General features: G+C 47.2%; 1 protein-coding gene across 1 annotated transcript; it reads right to left on the bottom strand.

The window, feature by feature from the left end:
* Positions 1 to 1,022: 1,022 nt before the first annotated feature.
* Positions 1,023 to 23,989, bottom strand: LOC139264113 (putative nuclease HARBI1). Its single transcript, XM_070880204.1, has 2 exons — positions 23,806 to 23,989; positions 1,023 to 1,960 (listed from the first exon to the last, which is right to left on the bottom strand). Exons 1-2 carry the CDS (start codon positions 23,987 to 23,989, stop codon positions 1,023 to 1,025), a joined length of 1,122 nt encoding a protein of 373 aa, XP_070736305.1.
* Between the last annotated feature and the right edge of the window lie 698 nt (positions 23,990 to 24,687).

Raw genomic sequence — 24,687 nt, 5'->3', positions numbered from 1 at the left:
GAGGAAGAGGAAGATGACGCCTCAGAGGAGCCTCCAGCCTCTGAGGGCGCAGCGTCACCAGACATAAGGGCACCTAACACCAGCGCAGACCTCGGTGGGTCCCACTCGAGATAGAATAGTGTTGTCACCTGGTCTGTCACAAGTCACAAGTGGGCAAGACCAGATGGTGGAGATAGGGGCAGCAGTGGAGACTCCTCACCAGAGGGTGCAGGACACTCCCAGCTCTGCTCAGAGAATGGAGGAGTCCATCTCCAACATGAGCACCACTGTGTCACAGGTGATGGCAACTGTAGGCTATTCCATGGAAAAGATGGCCCCCTGCATGGAGCAGCTAATGCGCCGCTCACATGAGCACATACTATCTATGAATAATAGATGGCAGAAGCACACAGACTTCCTCTCTAGGAGGAATGTCAGCGTAAATGTGGGTCTTCATGGCCTCACTGATGTGTAGCAAGGTGATCTCCAGCTCCTTGCTTGGCAATACAGATGGCTCATGAGAGGGATGACGGTGGGAGGGGACATAGAAATGTGGGCTCCTCTCAAAGCACTTAGACTTCTCTCCCATTGCCGCCCCCCCACCCCAGATGCTTCCGCTTCCTCGGACAACAATGGGCGATCCTGTCCCTGAACAGTCGCAGGAGGAGCAGACTTTTGTGGGGCCATCACAGACTCCAAAACCCGGAGGACGTCCGTCAAGAGTTTCTAAGCAGTCGCAGCAGGGAAATGAACACCTGCCTGTACCTCTACTGAAGGCACAGGGTTAGCACCTCGTAGAAGTACACATAAGAGAAAGATGACACACAACTAGATTTACAAAGGTAGTTACTTGGGTAGTTTATTCAATGTTAATGTCAAGTTCCCCTTAATGTGATCTCAACCATAAAAATCTTTATTTTCACCACTTTCCGTTCTTGGACACATTTGTGTGCATCTTTGGAAGTGGCTTAGTGAGTTGCAGTGAATGGTGAGACATAACGGTACCTCCAGCAATGGTGGTCAGTGTGAAATGAATGGCTTGGTCATTGTAGGGATCCTTTATAGTGTTGCTGTGGGGTGGCCCCAACCTGGGGCAGCCTGTGGCAGCCATATGGGTGCACTGCATAAAGTGAAGTAAACCTGGCCATAATGAGGCTATCCCTGGCCACTTGCTCAGCAATGTGCTTAGGTGCTGGTGGGATCTGGACCGCAGGTTCCTCCAGCTTCTGCTCCTCCTTGTCTTCCAGCTTATGTTCCTGCTCTTGCTCCTCGGAAGAGGCTGAGCGCTCAGAGCCTTGCTCCTCATGCAGCACTAATTCTCGCTGCTGCGCTATGTTGTGCAAGGTGCAACAGATCACGATGATTCTGGAGACCCTGGCTGGTGCGTACTGAAAGGCTTCTCCAGATCTGTCAAGGCATCTGAAGCACATTTTCAGCATGCCTATTGTCTGCTCTATGATACATCTAGTGGAAGTGTGGCTTTCACTATATCTCTCCTCGGCCTCAGTACTTGGCCTCCTCAAGGGTGTCATGAGCCATGTCTTCAGTGGATAGCCCTTGTCTCCAAGCAGCCAGCCGAAAAGTCTGTTTGGAGGAGCAAAAAGCTGAGGGAGGGTGGACTGGAGAAAGGACAAAAGAGTCGTGGCAGTTGTCAGGGAATTTGGCACATTAAGCATGATGATCTTCCTATGGTTGCAGACCAGCTGCATATTGAAGGAGTGGAAGCCCTTGCGGTTGACAAAGACTCCTAGGTTATGATGAGGTGCCCTGATGGCCACATGTGTGCAGTCAATGACACTCTGCACCCAGAGAAAACCAGCCAGAGTTGCAAAGCTGAACACCCGCTCCGTAACACTGGCTTCATCAGTGACAAAGTTGATATAATTGTCTGACTTGTCAAACAGGGCATCGCTGTCCTGTGTGATGTGGGTGGCTGATTGTGAGATACTGCAAATGACTGCTGCAGATCCCTGAAAAGAGCCTGAGGTGAAGAAGTTGATGGCGCTGTTAACTTTGACAGCCACTAGCAAGGTGTGCCCACCTGCTCCTCTGGGCTGCAGGTCTTACTCCAGCAATCTACAAATGTCTGTGATGACCTGTCGCGATAGCCTGAGTCTCCTTTGGCCCTGGTGGTCAGTCGTGTTGAGGAAACTCACCTTTTGCCTGTATACCCTGTGTTGGGGGTACCGCCTCTGGTGCGGTGCAGTCCTATGCTGTTGCCCTCTGTCCTGTGCAGCATTAGGTGGTTGAGGAGAAGGTTGGTGGTGTTGATGTTGGTGTGCCTGGTGCTGCTGGTGTTGGGGCTCATCATGGTCCGATTCTGAGGACCAAGGTGAGACTGTATAAACTGGCAGTATAATGCTGATGGAATAGATGGCAGATCAAGTAGAGATGAGAGAAGCAATCTGTCAATGGTGTGATAGGTTCTACCAATGAGGTGAGACTGGATGGTGACTTTACTGCAAACACTTGCAGCCTGTAGAAAGCTAAATCTGTGCTGGGAATGCAGTCAGCAACAGCTTCTGCCTGAGGAAAGTGCTCAGCTGTCAGGTGGGAGCTTTGATAGTATATTTCATGCTGTCAGCTAATCAGCTGGAGCATTGGTCACTCAACTCCTGCCTCAAGTTGACAGATGTGTTTCCCGAGCTGTGTGAATCCCATGGTCATCCAGCGAAATTCGAAAGTTAGGCTAAAAACAGCACTTAAGGGTCTGTCAACAAGGTGATAATGATTTGATTTAGGTCACTTGCCTCTGCCATTCCGGTCGCTGCCACATCGGCAAATGCACCCGAGGGAAAGGCGCGTGGGGCGAGATGATGGCACTTTCCTCAGCTGCTCCAACTTATTTCAAATTTCCCACCCAACCCGCCTCTGATCGCGCCTGCACGGATCCCAGAAAATTCCTGCCATTATTTGTAATTGCTGTCACCACTGTGTGAAGTGTCACACCAAATGAAGTTCCAATAAGCTTTGGGTTTGAATTTCTGTGGTGGTTCTTCCAATCATTCACTGTAACTTTGCAGCAGATCAACGGGAACCCAATAAAATGCCATAACTGGCGTTTACACGATCTCTCTGGGGTTTTCATGGATCTTCTACCAAAGCTACAGTGGACAATTGGGAGAACTCCCATGGAAATTCACTCCTTTATTTCAGGCCTTTGCCAAGTATCCACTAACGAGGATGCTGATTCCATTTTAATTAACCGATGGGTGCAATTCAGTAATAACATGATGATATTTCCAGTGACAAAGGACTGCTTTTATCTGAGACATTCTTCAGAGAGGGTTGCGTTGCAAAGAAATCTAAGAATATATTTGGACACCTGTCCTTGGAGGTAGAGTGCCCTTTTTGGCTGCCTGTTTCCACATTGTGTCAGTGGAAGGGGCTCTGTGCAGAAAGTCTCACATTATGTTTAGTGTAAATTGAGTAAAAAGATTTTGAAAAGAACACCAACATTTTGGATGTCTTTCATTTTTGGGACATTTTAAAGTATGGTGCAAGTCAAGCATTTTATTTTTTAGATTCATTTATGGGATGTGGGCATCGGCAAGGCCAGCATTTATCGCCCATCCCTAATTGCCCTTGAATAGGTATTGGTGAGCCGTCTTCTTGAACCGCTGCAGTCCGTGTGGTGAAGGTACTCCCACAGTGCTGTTAGGGAGGGAGTTCCAGGATTTTGTCCCAGTGACGATGAAGGAACAGCAATTATATTTCCAAGTCAGGATGGTGTGTAACTTGGAGGGGAACTTGCAGGTGATGGTATTCCCATGCGCCTGCTGCCCTTGTCTTTCTAGATGGTAGAGGTCGCGGGTTTGGGAGGTGCTGCCGAAGAAGCCTTGGCAAGTTGCTGCAGTGCATCTTGTAGATGGTACACACTGGAGCCACAGTATGCCAGAGATGGAGGGAGTGAATGTTTAAGGTGGTGGATGGAGGGCCAATCAAGCGGGCTGCTTTGTCCTGGATGGTGTCAGCTTTTGGAATGTTGCTGGAGCTGCACTCACTCAGGCAAGTGAGAGTATTCAATCACACTCCTAACTTGTGCCTTGTAAATGATGGAAAGGCTTCGGGAGTCAGGAAGTGAGACAGTCATCGCAGAATACCCAGCCTTTGACATGCTCTTGTTGCCACAGTATTTATGTGGCTGGTCCAGTTAAGATTCTGGTCAATGGATGTTGATGGTAGGGGATTCGGTGATGGTAATGGTGTTGAATGTCAAGGGATGGTGATTAGACTGTCACTTAGAAACAAAGAAACATAGAAAATCCGTTGGTAAGGATCACGGCCTGCATGTTGTCATGGAGCAGGTGGAGGATGGTGACGAAGTTTTGCGGATATCCGAAACGGAGGAGGACGCTCCATAGGCCCTCGCGGTTGACAGTGTCAAAGGCCTTTGTAAGGTCGAAGAAGGCCATGTATAGGGGCTGGTGCTGTTCCCTGCATTTTTCCTGCAGCTGTCACGCTGTAAAAATCATGTATGTTGTGCCCCGTAGGGGACGAAATCTGCACTGTGACTCCAGGCGGAGCTCCTCAGCTACCGGGAGAAGACGGTTGAGGAGGACTCTCGCGATGACTTTCCCAGAGGCTGATAACAGGGAGATTCCTCTGTAGTTGCTGCAGTCGGACTTAGAAACATAGAAACATAGACAATCGGTGCAGGAGTAGGCCATTCGGCCCTTCAAACCTGCACCACCATTCAATATGATCATGGCTGATCATGCAACTTCAGTACCCCTTTCCTGCTTTCCCTCCATACCACTTGATCCCTTTAGCCGTAAGGGCCACATCTAACTCTCTTTTGAATATATCTAACGAACTGGCTTCAACAACTTTCTGTGGTAGAGAATTCCACAGGTTCACAATTCTTTGAGTGAAGGAGTTTCTCCTCATCTTAGTCCTAAATGGCTTATCCCTTATCCTTCGACCGTGGCCCCTGGTTCTGGACTTCCCCAACATTGGGAACATTCTTCCCGCATCTAACCTGTCCAGTCCCGTCAGAATCTTATATGTTTCTATGAGATCCCCTCTCATTCTTCTAAACTCCAATGAATAAAGGCCCAGTCGATCCAGTCTCTCCTCATATGTCAGTCCAGCCATCCCTGGAATCAGTCTGGTGAACCTTCGCTGCACTCCCTCAATTTCAAGAACATCCTTCCTCAGATTAGGAGACCAAAACTGAACACAATATTCTAGGTGAGGCCTCACCAAGGCCTGTACAACTGCAGTAAGACTTCCCTGCTCCTATACTCAAATCCCCTTGCTATGAAGGCCAACATACCACCTGCTGTACCTGCAATGCCAACTTTAAATGACTGATGAACCATGACACCCAGGTCTCGCTGCACCTCCTCTTTTCCTAATCTGTCGCCATTCAGATAATATTCTGCCTTTGTGTTTTTGCCCCCAAAGTGGATAACCTCACATTTATCCACATTATACTGCATCTGCCATGTATTTGCCCACTCGCCTAATCTGTCCATGTCACACTGCAGCCTCTTAGCGTCCTCCTCACAGCTCACACTGCCACCCAGTTTCGTGTCATCTGCAAACTTGGAGATATTAGAGTCAATTCCATAATTTAAATCATCAATATATATTGTAAAGAGCTGGGGTCCCAGCACTGAGCCCTGCAGCACTCCACTAGTCACTGCTTGCCATTCTGAAAAGGACCCGTTTATCCCAACTCTCTGCTTCCTGTCTGCCAACCAGTTCTCTATCTACGTCACTACATTACCCCTAATACCATGTGCTTTAATTTTGCACACCAATTTCTTGTGTGGGACCTTGTCAAAAGCCTTTTGAAAGTCCAAATACACCACATGCACTGGTTCTCCCTTGTCCACTATACTAGTTACATCCTCCAAAAATTCCAGAAGATTTGTCAAGCATGATTTCCCTTTCATAAATCCATGCTGACTTGGTCCAATCCTGTCACTGCTTTCCAAATGCGCTGCTATTTCATCCTTAATGATTGATTCCAACATTTTCCCCACTACTGATGTCAGGCTAACCGGTCGATAATTACCCGTTTTCTCTCTCGCTCCTTTTTTAAAAAGTGGTATTACATTAGCAACCCTCCAGTCCATAGGAACTGATCCAGAGTCGATAGACTGTTGGAAAATGATCACCAATGCATCCACTATTTCTAGGGCCACTTCCTTAAGTACTCTGGTATGTCGACTATCAGGCCCTGGGGATTTATCGGCCTTCAATCCCATCAATTTCCCGAACACAATTTCCCGCCTAATAACGATATCCTTCAGTTCCTCCTTCTCACTAGACCCTCGGTCCCCTAGTACATCCGGAAGGTTACTTATGTCCTCCTTCGTAAAGACAGAACCAAAGTATTTGTTCAATTGGTCTGTCATTTTTTTGTTCCCCATTATAAATTCACCTGAATCTGACTGCAAGGGACCTACGTTTGTCTTCACTAATCTTTTTCTCTTCACATATCTATGGAAGCTTTTGCAGTCAGTTTTTATGTTCCCGGCAAGTTTCCTCTCGTACTCTATTTTCTCCCTCTGAATTAAACTCTTTGTCCTCCTCTGCTGAATTCTAAATTTCTCCCAGTCCTCAGGTGTGCTGCTTTTTCTGGCTAATTTATATGCCTCTTCCTTGGATTTAACACTATCCTTAATTTCTCTTGTTAGCCACGGTTGAGCCACCTTCCCCGTTTTACTTTTACTCCAGATAGGGATGTACGATTGTTGAAGTTTGCCATTGTTTATCCACCGTCAACCCTTTAAGCATTATTTGCCAGTGTAATCTAGCCAATTCACACCTCATACCGTCAAAGTTACCTTTCCTTAAGTTCAGGACCCTAGTTTCTGAATTAACTTTGTCACTCTCCATCTTAATAAAGAATTCTACCATATTATGGTCACTCTTCCCCAAGGGGCCTCGCACAACAAGATTGCTAATTAGTCCCTTCTCATTACACATCACCCAGTCGAGGATGGCCAGCTCTCTGGTTGGTTCCTCGACATATTGGTCAAGAAAACCATCCCTAATACACTCTGGAAATCCTTCTCCACCGCATTGCTACCAGTTTGGTTCGCCCAATCTATATGTAAATTAAAGTCACCCATGATAACTGCTGTACCTTTATTGCACACATCCCTTATTTCTTGTTTGATGCTGTCCCCGACCTCACTACGACTGTTTGGTTGTCTGTACACAACTTCCACTAGCATTTTCTGCCCTTTGGTATTCCGTAGCTCCACCCATACCGATTCCACATCATCCAAGCTAATGTCCTTCCTTACAATTACATTAATTTCCTCTCTAACCAGCAATGCCACCCGCCTCCTTTTCCTTTCTGTCTATCCTTCCTAAATGCTGAATACCCATGGATGTTGAGTTCGCAGCCTTGGTCACCCTGGAGCCATGTCTTCGTGATGCCAATCACATCATATCCGTTAACTGCTATCTGCACAGTTAATTCGTCCACCTTGTTCCGAATACTCCTTGCATTGAGGCACAGAGCCTTCAGGCTTGTCTTAACACACTTTGCCCCTTTAGAATTTTGCTGTAATGTGGCCCTTTTTATTTTTTGCCTTCCACTTTTACTATTCTCCTTTCTATCTTTTGCTTCTGACTCCATTTTATTTCCCTCTGTCTCCCTGCATAGGTTCCCATCCCCCTGCCATATTAGTTTAACTCCTCCCGAACAGCACTAGCAAACACTGCCCCTCGGACATTGGTTCCGGTCCTGCCCAGGTGCAGATTGTCCAGTTTGTACTGGTCCCACCTCCCCCAGAACTGGTTCCAATGCCCCAGGAATTTGAATCCCTCCCTTCTGCACCACTGCTCAAGCCACGTATTCATCTGAGCTATCCTGTGATTCCTATTCTGCCTAGCACGTGGCACTGGTAGCAATCCTGAGATTCCTACTTTTGAGGTCCTACTTTTTAATTTCACTCCTAGCTCCCTAAATTTGTCTCATAGGGCCTCATCCCGTTTTTTACCTATGTCGTTGGTACCTATATGCACCACGACAAGTGGCTGTTCACCCTCCCTTTTTAGAATGTCCTGCACCCGCTCCGAGGCATCCTTGACCCTTGCACCAGGGAGGCAACATACCATCCTGGAGTCTCGGTTGCAGCCGCAGAAACGCCTATCTATTCCCCTTACTATCGAATCCCCTATCACTATAGCTCTCTCACTCTTTTTCCTGCCCTCCTGTGCAGCAGAGCCAGTCACAGTGCCATGAACTTGGCTGCTGCTGCACTCCCCTGATGAGTCATCCCCCTCAACAGTACCCAAAGCGATGTATCTGTTTTGTAGGGGGATGACCATAGGGGATCCCTGCACTACCTTCCTTGCACTGCTCTTCCTGTTGGTCTTCCATTCCCTATCTGGCTGTGTACCTTTTACCTGCGGTGAGACCAACTCACTAAACGGGCTATTCACGTCATTCTCAGCATCGTGCATGCTCCAGAGTGAATCCACCCGCAGCTCCTGTTCCGCAACGGGTCCGTCAGGAGCTGGAGGAAGATACACTTCCCGCACACGTAGTCGTAAGGGACAGTGGAAGTGTCCCTGACTTCCCACATAGTACAGGAGGAGCATAACATGTGTCCAAGCTCTCCTGCCATGACTTAACCCTGAGATACAATTAAATTGGCAACAACAATGCTAAAGGTTACTTACCGATTTGGGAAAGGTAAAAGAATAACTACTCACCAATCACCAGCCAATCACTTACCCTCTTGGCTGTGATGTCACCTTTCGATTTCTTTCTACTTTTTTGCCTCCTCTCCCAGCTGCAGCTGCACCGGTACGCCTCTCCGACGACACCGGACTCGCGCTGCTCCGAGCTCCCGCCTTCTCGACTGACTGCTTGAACTGCTCAACTCCTGCTGGCCTTAATAGGCCTCTCCGACGACCCCGGACTCGCACTACTCTGAGCTCTGTTAGATCTCTTAATTTCCAATGATATACGAACTCCGATTGTAGTTTTAAATTCTTTAATTTGGCAGACAGCAGTAACAAGTTCTTGGCTTTAAGCCAGGTCTTTGAACTCCTGGGACCACATGGTCAAAATGGCTGTACTTATACTTGGATCAATTTACAGAAAAGAACTCGCCTTCTTTGACCTTATTGGCTCAATTAATAGTCTTTTAACCTTTTAATTGGCTCGCTACCCAAGGGTCCTAAAATGTCAAGTTGATTGATGCCTTAATGCAACATGCTACCACTCACATAGCATCTCTGACTTGTTGTCTTTGAATTTTCACAGCCTGTCTAAATGCAGCCTGTTTGAATTCTCTATCAATCCCCCCTTTGATTCTTTCACAAACTGAATCCTAAAACATCAGGTATCACTGGTTAAACATTCTACAAAATAATGTCATACACGTTAATAGAGTTTCCTTCTAAAATTTGTCGATGTGTTTCACCACATGTCCGGACTAGTAGCTTCCACACAAATTTACACCAACCAGAGTTCCATCGTGGCCATAATGGAAGTCTGGTTTTAGTAGGTTAATTAACCTTATTCCAATTTAATCCAAATCAATATCTTAGTTCAACCAGTAAACAACCTTCCCTTAAGCATAACATACTCCTGTGCCACGTACAGATGGTCTGCTGGGACCTGCAAGGTGTCTCACATGCGGGACAGCAGCTACAGCCGCCTGGTTGCAACAACATTTAATCAACATAAACAAACAATATAAAAGTAAAACAATTACAACAAATAGAATTAAACCTTCCACCAATGAAGTTCCTATTGAACCTAGCCATTCAGTGGCTCCACTCCACAAAGTGAATGATGGGGGTTGCTTAAGTTGTTCTACCTCCTTTTGGATATGCTCCGCTAAGTGGGTAATTTCTTCGGAGCTATCTGGGATATATGTGCAACACTCAGTTCCGAGTAGAGTGCAAGTACCTCCCTTTTCAGCCAGGATGTAATCAAGGGCCAGTCTATTCTGTAGGGCTACTGTGCGGATTGCTACCATTTCTGCATTGATTTTAACTAGGGCCTCTGAGGTATCATTGGCTACTCGTTCCACAATGGATGCCATGTTAATGGATTCCCTTGCCAGTTTGGCGGTCCCATACCCAGGGATCAGAATGGCAAAGAACCTCTCTGTTTCTGTGATAGCTCTCTTAGGACGGTGTAAATGTTCCAACAGTGACTTTATATGATACTTATAAGGCACAATGTAGGCTAAATAGCAGGATCCCATCCAATTCTGGGGCAGCCAAGGGTAGGCCTTGTGGCCACTCACCCAATAGGTGCCATTATAGGCAATGAATGTTAGCTGTTTCTTTGTCAGCAACACTCCGGGGCCTATCCAGGCTTTTCCATCTGTTTTATTCAGAATCCCCGTTACGTTAAAAATTCCCACATCAGCCCAGTTTGGACGGTTCCGTGGCTTGATTATATTATAATTCCGGGAGCAGTTAATATACCCCATATTTTGGCCTCCTTTTATGTTTCTAATCAGACAGACCGATTCCCCCGATCTTCCTATTCCCGTTGTATTAGTGATAACAAAAAATGGGGGCCGTTTGGAATTATTGTAGTACGGTTGGTATCCCTCTTCAAAGGTAGTCAGATTGTCACCTGCTGACTTCCATTAATGTGCCCAGTTTTCCGTATACTGAAATGCATTGCCTGTTTTGTTTTGATTAATTATCCATTCAGCCATTTCCGAGATATTCAAGGGAACTGGCCTCAAGGGAATCCCTCCCTTTGAGTGAATAGGAATATGCGCACACACCCAACAACTAGAAATGTTACCTTGCTTGGCATAAATGTATGACATATATAAAAAGGTATTTACATGTAATTCCCTTGCAACCCTACTATTTCCCTTTGGTGCAGAGGGTCGGCTAGTAAGAAGTAGGCCTATGCCTAGAATACCTACAATCAATAATACAGTAAATTTATACATTTTCGCAAAAAGTAATTGTCCTTATTAGATTTCAGCTTCAGTTACAGGTGCTCGTTTAACGTGTGAAGCGTGGATCCAGGCTTTCTTTCCTTGGACTTTAACAGCTGCCTGGGTGGTCAATAACACTTGATAAGGTCCCTCCCACTTGGCACCCAAAGGTTCTTTATGCAACTTTTTCACATACACCCAGACTTCCGGGATGATGTCGTGTCCTCCTTCAGGTGGATTACCCCAAGCTGCCGATACCTGTCGGGAAACAGAACTAATAGCATTGGTTAAGTTCTGACAGTATGATAACAAAGTGTCACTCATTAAGTGAACATCAGCTTTCCATAAATCGATAGTTCCTGGCAGTGACATGGGTCTTCCTGTTATAATTTCAAATGGGCTTAGACCTGTAGTTCTGTTCGGGGTTGCCCTAATGCTACATAGCACTATTGGTAGTGCCTGGGGCCATGGTGTTCCTTCTTGGTGATACCTGGCAAGCCGTTGTTTCAGAGTTCGATTCATTCATTCTACTTGTCCTGATGATTGTGGATGATAAGGACAGTGTAAATCCCACGTAATGTTCAGTAACCTACAGACTTCTTGGCAGACAGCACCTGTGAAGTGTGTTCCCTGATCGGAGTCAATGCTACTCGGGACTCCCCATCGGGGAATGTAATGAGTGCTTTCAATCTGCACATCTGTGTTGGTTCTTCTGGAGGAACACCGTGTGAGGCGGCATATTTAGCTGCCTGGTCGGCTAGGGCATTTCCCTGTGCTTCTGTGGTATTTTCCTTGGTATGGGCCTTACACTTCAGGATGGACACTTCCTGAGGTAATTGTATGGCCTCCAGTAAGTCTCTGACTTCTTTTCCATTTCGGATAAGTGTACCAGCAGCAGTGAGGAATCCTCTTTTCCGCCATAACATACCAAAGTCGTGAGCGACTCCAAAAGCATAACGCAAATCTGTGTAGACATTAGCTGTCTGTCCTTCTGCTATTCGACATGCTTCTGACAGGGCCCGTAACTTGGCCTGTTGTGCTGACATTCCTGAGGGTAAACATCCTTTTGCCACTACCTCATATAAGGTTGTAACTGCCCATCCTGCTTTTCTGGTACCATTGTCAACAAAGGAGGAACCATCTGTAAACAGGATGAGGTCTGGGTTGTGCAAAGGCTCCTCTGCTGCTAAGGCTGCTTCTTCTGTTTCTTTTAAAATCTCCACGCAGTCATGCTCTTCATATTCTCCCCCCTCTTGCTCCCTCGATTCTGACATCGGGAGCATAGTTGCGGGATTAACCGGGCTGGCCCGGACGATATGGAGATTTGGAGCTTCCAAAACTGCTGTCCAGCGGCTCCATCTAGCTGCCATCACCTGAGACATTCTATTCATAGATAGCAAAGCGTGTACGGTGTGGGGACACTTGACAATCAGCTTTTGGTCGAGGACGAGACCCGCAGTGGTCAATACCGCTTGACATATAGCTTCCATGGCCCTTAGGCAACTTCCCCATCCGAGGGCTACCGCATCCAGTTTTGCCGAATAATAGCCAATAGGTCTTTGCCGATCCCCATGTTCTTGTGTCAGGAAAGCTGTCATATATCCTTCTTTCTCATGGACAAACAGGGTAAATGGCTTACCACTGTCAGGGATTCCCAGAGCCGGTGCCGAACACAAAGCCTTTTTCAAACTCAGGAAGGCCTCTTGCTGTTCTTTTGTGAGGGTGATGGCTTCTTTAGAGGCACGTTTCCCCTTTAAGTTATCATTCAATGGCTGAGCAAGCTGTGTGAAGGAGTCAATCCAATTTCTGTTAAAGTTACACAATCCCAAAAAAGACCTTAGTTCCTGAATAGTGGTGGGTTTTTTAGCAGCCTGAATGGCTGCAGTTCTATCCTGGGTAAGTTCTCTCTTTCCTTGTGAAATCTTTTGTCCCATGTATACAACCTCTTCTTGGGGTATTTGTGCTTTGTTGATGCTGGCTTTATGTCCTTTCAGCCGAAGGTGATCCAGCAAAGCTCGTAAATCTTGTTCATGCTGTTCTTCCGTGTTTGAAGCTAGCAAGATATCCTCTACATATTGGATGACTGTGGATGACAGGGGAGGTAATTCTCGCAAATGGCTTTGTAAAGCCATGTGGAATACCGTAGGGCTGTTGTGGAAACCCTGCGGTAACCGGGTCCAAGTATACTGTTGTCCTTGGACCGTGAAAGCAAACCACTGTCGAACCTCCGTTGCCAGAGGCACCGACCAAAATCCGTTGGCCATATCTATAACCGAGAAATATTTATGCTCCGGTTTCAGGGCATTAAAAATGGTGGAGGGATCTGCGACCAAAGGAGCTTTTTGATCAATACACTGGTTAGCTTTCCTATAATCGACAGTCAAACGCCAAGTCTCATTAGATTTCTGTACCGGCCACACGGGGCTATTGGAGGAGCTATGCGTTTTAATAAGCACCCATTGTTTCTCCAATTGCTGAATAACTGGTACGATTCCCGCGATGGCAGTTGGACTGATGGGATACTGTTTTGTGCATGGAGGCTTGGTCCCTGTAAATGACGCAGGCTCCATCTGGAGTAGGCCACAATCGTTCTTATCTTTACCCTATATTGGGTGTTCCTTCAATTCTTCTTTCTTCAAAGTTCTAATTGACCATGTCACCCGACCATCCTCGAAATGCAACGATGAATCTACTTGGATTAGAACGTCCATTCCCAAAAGGGGTTGATCTACTGGGCCTATCCAGACTGGCATGGTTAGTTCATGTGGACCCAGCCCTATAAGTACCGGTGTTGTCCTTTTAATTTCCATTTTATGGCCCCCAACTCCATAGGCTGTCCGTGCCCTACCATCCAACGGCAAAAAGTCTCCATATTGTAGGGGTAAGCATGTTAATTCCACCCCTGTATCTAAAAGACAGTCCACATCCTTATCGCCCACCCTCACAGTTATATATAGCCCATCTCCCCTTTGTTGTATTAGTGTGAGGAGGAGGGCCAGGGTGGGCTCTAATCGGTTTTTGCTGTCCCAAGTAACTCCTTCTGTTGTTGTATTGTCAGTCGCTTAAATGCTTCTATGAGGTCGTTATCTTGTGACAAGCCTGGCTTGTTGGCTGAATTGTATCCCTGGCTGCGTCCTCTTCCCCAGCCACGACCTTGCTGTTTTGCCCTGCACGTCTTGGCCCAGTGACCTTCTTTCCCACAATAATGACATTTTCCGGGCAATTTTCCTAATGACTGTTTATCGGAATCCTGGGATTTCCATCCCATAGCCTGTACAGCTCGGACTTTAGCTCCCATATCCCGATCTAATTGGTTACATCGATCCACCAATGCTGCAAAGGTAGTTCCTCGACCTTCCCAGTCCGGTAACACTACCTTAAGCATTTTGGACAGTTCTGGCTTTAGACCTGCCACGAAAGCTGCTTTCAGGGGTCCAAACACTTGTTCATTCATTTCCTCATCCGTATTATTCATACCCGAATGTTCTAGTCACGTGCATCTAAACCGCTCGTCATACTCCAGGACCTCCTCTGTTCCTTTCTGTTGGCATGCTGCAATTTTTCCCCAGTCTGTCTTAGCTGGACTGAAGGCTTGCAGCCAGTGTTTAATCGCCTCCCATCCTGCATCTAAATCTTGCTCATCCTGCCCCAAAGCTTCTTCTACCTTGTCGTGCAATTTTCTTCCCTGTGTTTTTGGCACCATTATGGTCAAAATTTGCACTCCGTCCCAGGGATGAAGTTGATATATATTTCTTAAGCGGTCCAATTGGTCCCACGTTTTTACTCCCCCTTTCTTTGGATTGGGCAATTCCTTGGACCATTTATCAATTTTCTCTGGGTCTGCCGAATCATGAAATAAGTATTCTTCGTACACCCTTTTCTTTGTTTTTTTGGTTCCGCCCTCATCTGCAGTCTCTTCTGATTTGACTACAATTCGTCTTTTTTTAAACGGGGCAAAGCGCACCCCTAATTCGTGGCAAAAGACCCTGTATCGTCGGAGGATTCAGAATTCGTATCTATTCCTCGGTCGTGTCTTCAGGTTTGCGCTTTTAATTTATCCAAACATGGGTACCCTGGGAATTGATCAATACATTTTCCTTTTCCTATTACTGTCTCTTGACCTAATGATTTTTTCCATTCTTTAATTTCACCTTTAAGATCTTTAACTTCCACTTCCAGCTTTTCAAGTTCAAGCTTTTTCTGTCGCAGATGTGCACAAACAGTTTGCAATTGATCCTTTGTACTGGTCAGTTCTCGATCATGTTGGGAACGCATTATAATTTCATTCCGCTTTCGAATCTGGCCCATAACCGCTAGGGACCATCTAGTTCGCTCTTTATTTTTCATACGGGTCGTTTTTCCCCAGACCCTTTTAATCTCGTCCAAGGACCATTGTCCTTTGGAGGTTCCGTACTTCTGTTCGATCTTAATACAGGTTTTAGATAAGTTGAATTGCTGCTCTATGTATTCTTTCAACTGTTCGAGAATTAAATCTAGCGAAACCTCAGGTGGTGCTTGCCCACCTTTAACAGTTGTAGGCAATTCTTTGCTCTTATCTCCTGCTGTTATAATTTCTTTACTGGGGTCTCGAGTCATAGGCTTTCTAGCCGATCAATAGGTCGGTGATTAATTAACTAACACACTGCCGAAGTTTAGACGTATATGGGACCTCGAGCCGACTACCAACCGGAGGGTTCGCAAACCGGAGGCTTTTGGAATCGCGCAGAAGGAGAGGCGAATTTAAACTTTTGACCAAGGACTTTTAAAAAGAGGTGTCCTTACCTCAATATGTAGGTCCGATGTCCAAAATTCAGTTTCTTTCCTCAGCAATCGTGTTCGTGATGCCAAAATTGTTAGATCTCTTAATTTCCAATGAAATACGAACTCCGATTGTAGTTTTAACTTCTTTAATTTGGCAGACAGCAGTAACAAGTTCTTGGCTTTAAGCCAGGTCTTTGTCCTTCTGGGACCACATGGTCAAAATGGCTGTAGTTATACCTGGATCAATTTACAGAAAAGAACTCGCCTTCTTTGACCTTATTGGCTAAATGAATAGTCTTTTAATCTTTTAATTGGCTCGCTACCCAAGGGTCCTAAAATGTCAAGTTGATTGATGCCTTAATGCAACGTGCTACCACTCACGTAGCATCTCTGACTTGTTGTCTGTGAATTTTCACAGCCTGTCTAAATGCAGCCTGTTTGAATTCTCTATCAGCTCCTGCCTCCTCGATTGACCCTCATGGGCAACTCCAATAGTGACAGGCCGGAACGCCGCACTGCCATAGTTTCCCGGGAACTTACGCTTTGACATCGACATCAGCGAGACACGGCAGGCAGGGAAGACCAGCTCAAGGAACAAAGTGGTCGTTACACCTTTTTCTGGAAAGGAAAGGAAAACCAGGGGAAGAACGCTGCCTTCATGGAGTCGGCTTCACCATCAAAAATGAGCTGGTCGACCGCCTCAAAGACTCCCCCTGCGGGGTTATCGAACGCCTCATGTCTTTTTGATTCACCCTATCCCGGAACCAATGCGCCACAGTCATCAGTGCGTACGCCCCAACACTCGATATAACAGATGAGACTGAGAATGTGTAAAAATGTACAGCAATAGAGACAGTGAAGTGAACAAAGGAATCATGGAAGGATAACTAAAAGAATGTCAGACTGAGACAGATAGTACAGTGCACAGCCATAGCACCATCACCTGTGGCAAAAGAGCCAATGTACCCCACGGTGGGGAATCCACAAACCCAACCTAACCCTGACCTCCGATTTCACGGAGTGACCTCGACATGCATGGATAAAAGATGAGTCAGACTAAAATCCTGCAAAGGATAAGTTAGCCTCGGAAAAACCAATGCCAACCATCCAAGATGTCATTAAAGCACAGGAGGACGCTCCTGAAAAAGATAAACTGTTGTGGAAAGATTATGGATGTACTTAAGACAATGTCTCTAAACTCTGGACCACTCCCGCGGAACAGACTTGCATGTCTGACGAGTTGGCCCTATGTGTTATTGAATGTATGCACTTTGCTACTCATTGTGGAGCAAGGGCAACAAGTGACATGCTTTTGGCCACTTGGTGGCACCCTAGACTCCAGGCGTGACCCAGAACATCAGTAGACGCTGTCTTGTTTGCCAACAGCATAATCCAGGGAAGGGAGTCCCCTGTGATTGGGGTAAGACGCCACTACCAGAAGGTCCCTTTGAGACCTTGCAGTTGGACTACATTGAGTTGCAAAGAGTTCAGTGTTACAAATATGTGTTAGTAATAGTGGATGTGTTTAGCAAATGGATCGAAGCTTACCATACCCTGGACAATCAGGCTCAAACTGTTGTTAAGGTGTTAATGAGGGAAATCGTTCCTAGATATGGTATCCCAGCTCGACTGAGTTCCGATAATGGCCCTCACTTTATTGGCAAAGAATTCTGTTCCCAGATGCGCATTAACCAGCAGCTGCATTGTGCCTACCGACCCCAAGCTGCGGGATTAGTTGAACGTGCTAATCAAACTCTTAAAACCAAGCTTGCAAAACTGGTAGCATCAACCGGACTCAATTGGCTCAAACTCCTTCCCATAGCCCTATTCCAGATCCGAACTACTCCCACCGGCAAGGCTAGACTGACCCCCGCGGAGAGCATTTATGGTAGGCCCCTAAGGACCCCATGGAATCAGAATGTCCCCTCTACTGTCCAATTCCACCACATGACTGAGGAAATGACCACCTATGTTCTTTCCCTGACTCAGGCTCTGCGAATAGCCCACAACCAGGTTCGAGATGCTCACCTCGACCTCCCAGTTTCGCCCGAATTGTCCCTCGTGGCACCAGGGAAGTATATCCTGATTAAGAAATGGATTCGAAAGGGATTAGAGCCACGATGGGAGGGGCCTTTTCAGGTGTTGCTTACCACCCCCACTGCAGCTAAGGTTGAGGGGAGAAGCGTCTGGGTTCACCTGCACCACTGTAAACTTGTCACCCCATAACAAACCTATTTTACTGGTTGTCCTAACCCCTGTTTCTGTTCCAGACTTCCTCTTCTCCATAGCTGAATAAGGTCATTCCTAGGAGCGTCCCGACTAACCGAGTGGGTCCCGAGGAGAACAGTTTGAACCCCTGCCCGTAGTGATAGACAACCAACTACACCGACGGTGACCTGAGAAGAGAGGCGAGAAAACCGAACTCTTTGATTCAGCAAAATATTCGGACTATTTATCCTTGTCCATAGAGATGCTACAAGAAACATTTTGCTCTCGAGTAATTGTTAACCTAGAGCGATAAGATGAAACTGTGTCTGTGTGCCACAGTCTGTATAGTAGCGTTGGTGTACGTCAAGTGCGGCGCGTGGGAAGCGAGACTGAAGCGAGAGCTCCATGTAAACACCTTTTTGTATATGTCTTATGTTTATGCGTGAAATGGGAACTTTTCTAGTTGCTAGGTGTGCTCACATATCCCTGTACATTCCAAAGGGGGAATTCATTTGCGCCCCATTCCACTGACCCTAACTGAGACTGTCAAGTGGTTTCTGAGCCAGACTAGCATGAAAGGAGGGGGGCCAATGCAAATACGAAAGATGAAAGGCGAGTTAAGAGAGGGATCACGGAGGGCAGGAGGAGCATCCTCTCTCACCTTCCGAATAAAACAGGTGGAGGTCTGTGGGCCCAGTCTTGGGACCCCAACACAATATATAAAAAGGCAGCGTATAACAGCACGTATTTTGTGTGCGGGCATAGGGCATATCCCTGGTTACCTAGGCGATGGACAGGATCCTGCTATTTGGGATATGTGGTGCCATTTGTGCGGCAAACACGTACCCTGGCGGAAGCACATGCCTCCAGCCGACACAGGCGAGCCCTCACCCCCGTCGAGAGGTTCTTTGGGGTCATGATGTTCCCATTCGGGATAGGACGCACCATGGATGAAGTACAGAACCTAGAGAGGGTATTGGAACAGATAGCTAACTGTACTGCTGAAGCTCTGGAGGGCATCACGGCCGAAATGATAGCAATACAGACCGTGGCATTACAAAACCGAATGGCCCTCGATTATCTGTTAGCTGAGAAAGGGGGAACGTGTGCCCTGATAGGATCTGAATGTTGCACTTACATCCCCGATAGTTCAGAAAACATAACCAATCTCGCTGATCACATAAGAAGGGAGGTAAAGAAATTATCCACCCCTGCAGGAGGAGGAGGCTGGTTTGATTGGCTGTTAGGTGGATCCTGGGGATCGTATCTAATGATCCAGCAAACTAAAGACCTACTCGACAAGGAGGATCAGGAAAGAGAGTGCGAACAGCTGAATGCGATACTCCTGGAATAGTCACCAGGGTTATCATGGAATGATAAAAGGGGGGAATGAGAATGTGTAAAAATGTATAGCAATAGAGACAGTGAAGTGAACAAAGGAATCATGGAAGGATAACTAAAAGAATGTCAGACTGCAAATGTTACAACATCAGCACAAATAGCAGACTTGCTCAAGGTCTTGGTTACTAGTCACGCCAGTAAAAATGGAACATTTACAAGCAATGGGTAAAAAGCTCTTTGCGCAAAACAGTTGCTATAAGCACTTGCCCACATCTAATTGGGCAAGGAAGGCCAGGTATCGGCTCATGAGTGGACAAAGGGAAGGAGGGATCACAAAGGATAGGGTGAACTGAATGTCCCTCAATTGTATTACGTACCGAAAGTGTATAACCGTTGCGCCCCTACATTGTAACGGGGCTTGTCCAAGGGAAGTGAGCGCACTCTGAAGAGAGAGCGTTCCTTTGTTCTGATAAGTCCCGGCCGGTGAAACAAATAATAAAGACTGCTTTGTTATAAGCTGCTTTGGTGTTCATGTCAGTGTATTCGCTGAAACAGATTGAAGGAAAAAGAATCCGTATTAACATTACCAAAGAGGGTTTTTATTCCATCCTCGAAACATCCCTGTCCCGCGTCCCCGCGGGCGACAAACTGATCCTCCTAGGTGACTTCAACGCCAGGGTCAGCAAAGACACAGCCCTCTGGGGAGGCGTGATTGGCAGAGAGGGGGTAGGGAAAGTCAACTCCAGCAGTACCCTACTCCTGACAAAATGTCTAGAACATGAACTTCTCATCACCAACACTCTGTTCTTCCAAAGGGACAAATACAAGTCATCGTAGCAACACCCTCGCTCCAAGCACTGGCACCTGCTCGACTATGACATCATCCGAGCCAGGGATCGCAAGATGTGTGCATCACCCACGCCATGACAGGAGCTGACGATTGCTGGACGGACCACCGCCTAATCCGATCCATCATCGACATTAACATAGCCCCAAAGCGGAGGGGAGAGCAGAAGCAGTGCCGCAAATAAGTCAATGCCAGGGCACTTAAAGACCCAGCTAAGAGAGCCCTCTACAGCCAGCGCCTCACAGCTAACCTGGCATGCCTTGATGACCCTGAGATGCTGAATGCCCACAGTGCTCGGTCTGCCCTCCAGGCCTCCATGACCAGTGCCTGCGAAGTGACACTTAGTCACTCAACTAGAAAACACCAGGCCTGGTTTGATGAGAATGATCAGGAGATCCAAGAACTAATAGATCGCAAGTGCAGAGCATTTCTGAACCTCAAGCAACAACCCAACTCAGGAGCAGCAAAGCAACATTACAGGCGGCTCAAGGCTGAGGTCCAACAAAAAACCCGGGACCTAAAGAACAGGTGGTGGATGGAGAAAGCACAGGAGATGCAACAGCTGGCCGACAGCCATGATGTGCGAGGATTCTTCATTGCAGTCAAGGCCATCTATGGTCCCAACTCCCAAGGCCCCACCCCACTGCTCGCCAAGAATGGGGAAACACCCTCAAGGACACCGAGGCTGTCAGGGCCCGCTAGTAGGAGTACTTCGAAGATCTCCTCAACCGTGACACTGCCTTTGACTCGAGTGTTCTCGACTCCATCCCGCAGCATGTGATCCACCACCGCCTCAATGAAACCCCAAAGGTGCACGAGATAGGAAAAGCCATAAGACAGCTCAAGAACAACAAAGCTATGGGAGCGGATGGAATTCCTGCTGAGGCACTAAAGTATGGTGAGAGGCGCTGTTGCCGTGGATACATGACCTCACCACTCTCATCTGGAGGTAGGAGAGCATGCCAGGAGATCTCAGAGATGCAGTGATCATGACCATCTTTAAAAAAGGGGACAAGTCCGACTGGGGCAATTACAGGGGAATCTCCCTTCTATCAGCCACTGGGAAAGTTGTCGCTAGAGTCCTCCTCAATCGTCTGCTCCCTGTGGCTGAAGAGCTCCTCCTGGAGTCACAGTGTGGATTTCATCCCCTATGTCCGGGGCACAATGGACATGATCTTTGCAGTGCGACCGCTGCAGGAAAAATGCAGGGAGCAGCGCCAGCCCTTATACCTTTTTTTGACCTTACAAAGGCCTTTGACACTGCCAACTGTGAGGGTCTATGGAGTGTCCTCCTCCCTTTCGGACGCCCCCAAAAGTTTTTCAATATCCTTCGCCTGCTCCACGACGACATGCAGGCCGTGATCCTTACCAACGGATTCATTACAGACCCAATCCACGTTCGGACCGGGGTCAAACAGGGCTGCGTCATCGCTCCAACCCTCTTCTCAATCTTCCTCGCTGCCATGCTACATCTCACAATCAACAAGCTCCCCGCTGGAGTGGAACTAAACTACAGAACCAGTGGGAAGCTGGATAACCTTCGCTGCCTCCAGGCCAGGTCAAAGATCACCCCAACCCCTGTCGTTGAGCTACAATACGTGGACGATGCCTGCGTCTGCGTACATTCTGAGGCTGAACTCCGGGATATAGTCGATGTATTTACTGCGGCATACGAAAGCATGGGCCTTACGCTAAACATACGTAAGACAAAGGTCCTCCACCAGCCTGTCCTCCACGCACAGCACTGCCTTCTAGTCATCAAGATCCACGCCGCGGCCCTCGACAATATGGACCATTTCCCATACCTCAGGAGCCTCTTATCAACAAAAGCAGACATTGATGAGGAGATTCAACAACGCCTCCAATGCACCAGTGCAGCCTTTGGCAGCCTGAGGAAAAGTGTGTTCGAAGATTAGGCCCTCAAATCGACCACCAAGCTCATGGTCTACAGGGCTGTAGTAATACCTGCCCTCCTGTATGGCTCAGAGGCATGGACGATGTACAGTAGACATCTCAAGTCACTGGAGAAATACCACCAATGATGTCTCCATAAGACCCTACAAATTCCCTGGCAGGACAGGCGCACCAACATCAGCGTCCTCATCCAGGCTAACATCCCCAGCATTGACGCAGTGACCACACTCGATCAGCTCTGCTGGGCAGGCCACAGAGTTCACATGCCAGACATGAGACTCCCAAAGCAAGTGCTTTATGCGGAGCTCCTTCATGGCAAACAAGCTAAATGTGGACAGCTTTAACATTACAAGGACACCCTCAAAGCCTCCCTGATAAAGTGCGACATCTCCACTGACACCTGGGAGTCCCTGGCCAAAGACTGCCCTAAGTGGAGAAAGTGCATTTGTGAGAGCGCTGAGCACTTTGAATCTCAACGCCGAAAGCATGCAGAAATCAAGCACAGGCAGCGGAAAGAGTGTGCGGCAAACCAGTCCCACCCACCTCTTCCCTCAACGACTATCTGTCCCACCTGTGACAGAGTCTGTGGCTCTCGTATTGGACTGTTCAGCCACCAAAGAACTCACTTCAGGCGTGGAAGCAAGTCTTCCTCGATTCCGAGGGACTGCTTATGATGATGATGTGCTTAAGAAAACTGCCTTTAACTGTGCAAAGGGTTGGGAGTAGTCTAACTTGTAACAATTGTATCTTAATTTCTAAAAAAAATTGGAACATCACAAATAAAACTGTGGCTGAAACTTGGTGGGCCTTTGAACCTGGTGTAAATAGTGGTCCACCAGGAACCAGCACTGCTGATCCCGTTGCAGAGAAAGGTTCCTTGATTAGAATATCAATGGTGGACCCCTGCGCTGCTAGTGGTGCATCTTAGGTGTTCGCCAGAATGGGACAGGAAATGGGGCACTGGCCAGCCGCTTACACTCCGCTGTCATCACTGGCTCGAAAGAAGGCAGAGGTAAGTCCCCATTGACCCCCTTCATAAGAGGGTGAATAAATTCTCATCAAGATTTTTGATCTGGGTGGCTCCCACTTCCACTGGCCAGCATGCTCTGAAGTGCTGGTGAGCGGATAGGTGCATCCAGACGGGTAAAGAGGAGCAGAGTTAAATATCACTGTCAGTAAAAGAAATGCCCTGAGCATTTCATAATATGATTTGCTAACTGATAATGTAGGATACAATGAGATAACAACCAGAATGTCATAATTGAACAGTTGGCACATATCCTCCTAATTATATGTAACAGGCATACAATGCAAAGCTTTGGCCAGAATCTTACCAGCGCTGCGAGTGCGCGTTTGCAGGTGGGTCTGCTGTCAAAATGGCCGTGATTGACAGCAGGGCGAAAGTCCACTCTGAACCCGCTTCCTTGTCAGTTTCCCAAATGTCGGCTCTTCCTGTGGTTTGCAGACCCAGCACTAAGCGTTTGGTCAAGCAATTCAGATACTTAAGAAGCAGCATTTTACAATATCCTAATGATTTTTCCAAGATTTTGATGAGGTTCCTAGCGCTCGGGGATCACGTCAGGTAAGTGTATCAGGTTCTGAGTGACTCTCCATTGCTGTGAATAGTTGACAGCTGCAAACGTGGTATAAAAGCTACTATTTTACAATGTTAGAAGCTGTAGCCTTTAGGATTTGGAATACACTTTTCAGGTTTATGGAGATTTGAAGTGTTTGCAGTGAAGTCTCTATCCAGTATCACCTCCTTGGACAGATCACTTCTGTATCTCAACTTCATGTGCCATCTATTCCATCAGCCTTGGTGCCCTTGAAAAAATCTCAAATTGGTTCTCAGAATCCCACTACGATCAGCCCCAACACCAATATCATCAGTCACAGCAGCATCACCAACAATAACACCAACCTTCTTTGTAATCACCTGATGCTGCACAGGACACAAGGCATCAGTATCCGAGCACATTGCTGCCCGGGACAGTCTCACCATAGACAGATTTACTTCACTTGACGCTGTATACCCTGACTGCCACATGATGCGGCAGGTAGGCACCACCACACCAACACCATAAAGTATTCATACAATGCCCAAGCCATTCCTTTCACAGTCATCACTATTGGGGAGGGTGGGGGGGAGCTTCCATTGTGTCTCACCATTCGCTGCAACTTGCTAAGCCACTTTCAAAGGTGCACACAGATCTGTCCAAGAAGGCAAAGTGTTGAAAATAAAGATTTCAATGTTTGACAACACATTAGCAGAAACTTTACATAAAGATTGGTGCCCTTGTGTGTTAGTTGATATGAGTGGATGAGGATGAGGGTGAGTGTGAGGGATGGCTAGTGAGATGGGAATATGATAATGTAGATAGAGAGAGAGGGATGAGTGGAGGTGCAAGGTAAGTTGGTGGGAGTAAGGATAGGGAAGGCAGAGTGATATGGATGTGATGAGTGGCACAGGAGGTTGATTTGTGGCTTTGCAGTAAGGTTTCATGATCCACTGAGATCATGGAAAGATTTGCGCCAGTGCAGCCAAGTCCTCCTGATGACATCGCTGCTTGTGTCTTCCTATGCAATGTGCAACCAGGCCTCGTGGTGTCCTGGAGAGGGGTCATCCGCCCATGTGAAGAGAAGCGAACCTCCCCGTGTGTTGTGACTCCATAAGCATCTGGAGGGAGTCATGGGAGAGCCTGGGTGCAGCCATGCACCTTAGTGCAGTGCTTGTCAGTGTTGTAG

Source organism: Pristiophorus japonicus, chromosome 5 (genome assembly GCF_044704955.1).
Source record: "Pristiophorus japonicus isolate sPriJap1 chromosome 5, sPriJap1.hap1, whole genome shotgun sequence".
Lineage (NCBI taxonomy): Eukaryota > Metazoa > Chordata > Chondrichthyes > Pristiophoridae > Pristiophorus > Pristiophorus japonicus.
This window is presented reverse-complemented; position numbering and strand designations above follow the sequence as displayed.

What these genes read in the sequence shown, in the direction of transcription:
- LOC139264113 (XM_070880204.1), bottom strand. Translation starts at nt 23,989, where the DNA reads ATGTGGCAGTCAGGGTATACAGCGTCAAGTGAAGTAAATCTGTCTATG. An exon ending in TATTGGTGTTGGGGCTGATC is followed by an intron (nt 1,961 to 23,805) that starts GTAGTGGGATTC and finishes TCTTCACCTCAG; the next exon opens with GCTCTTTTCAGGGATCTGCA.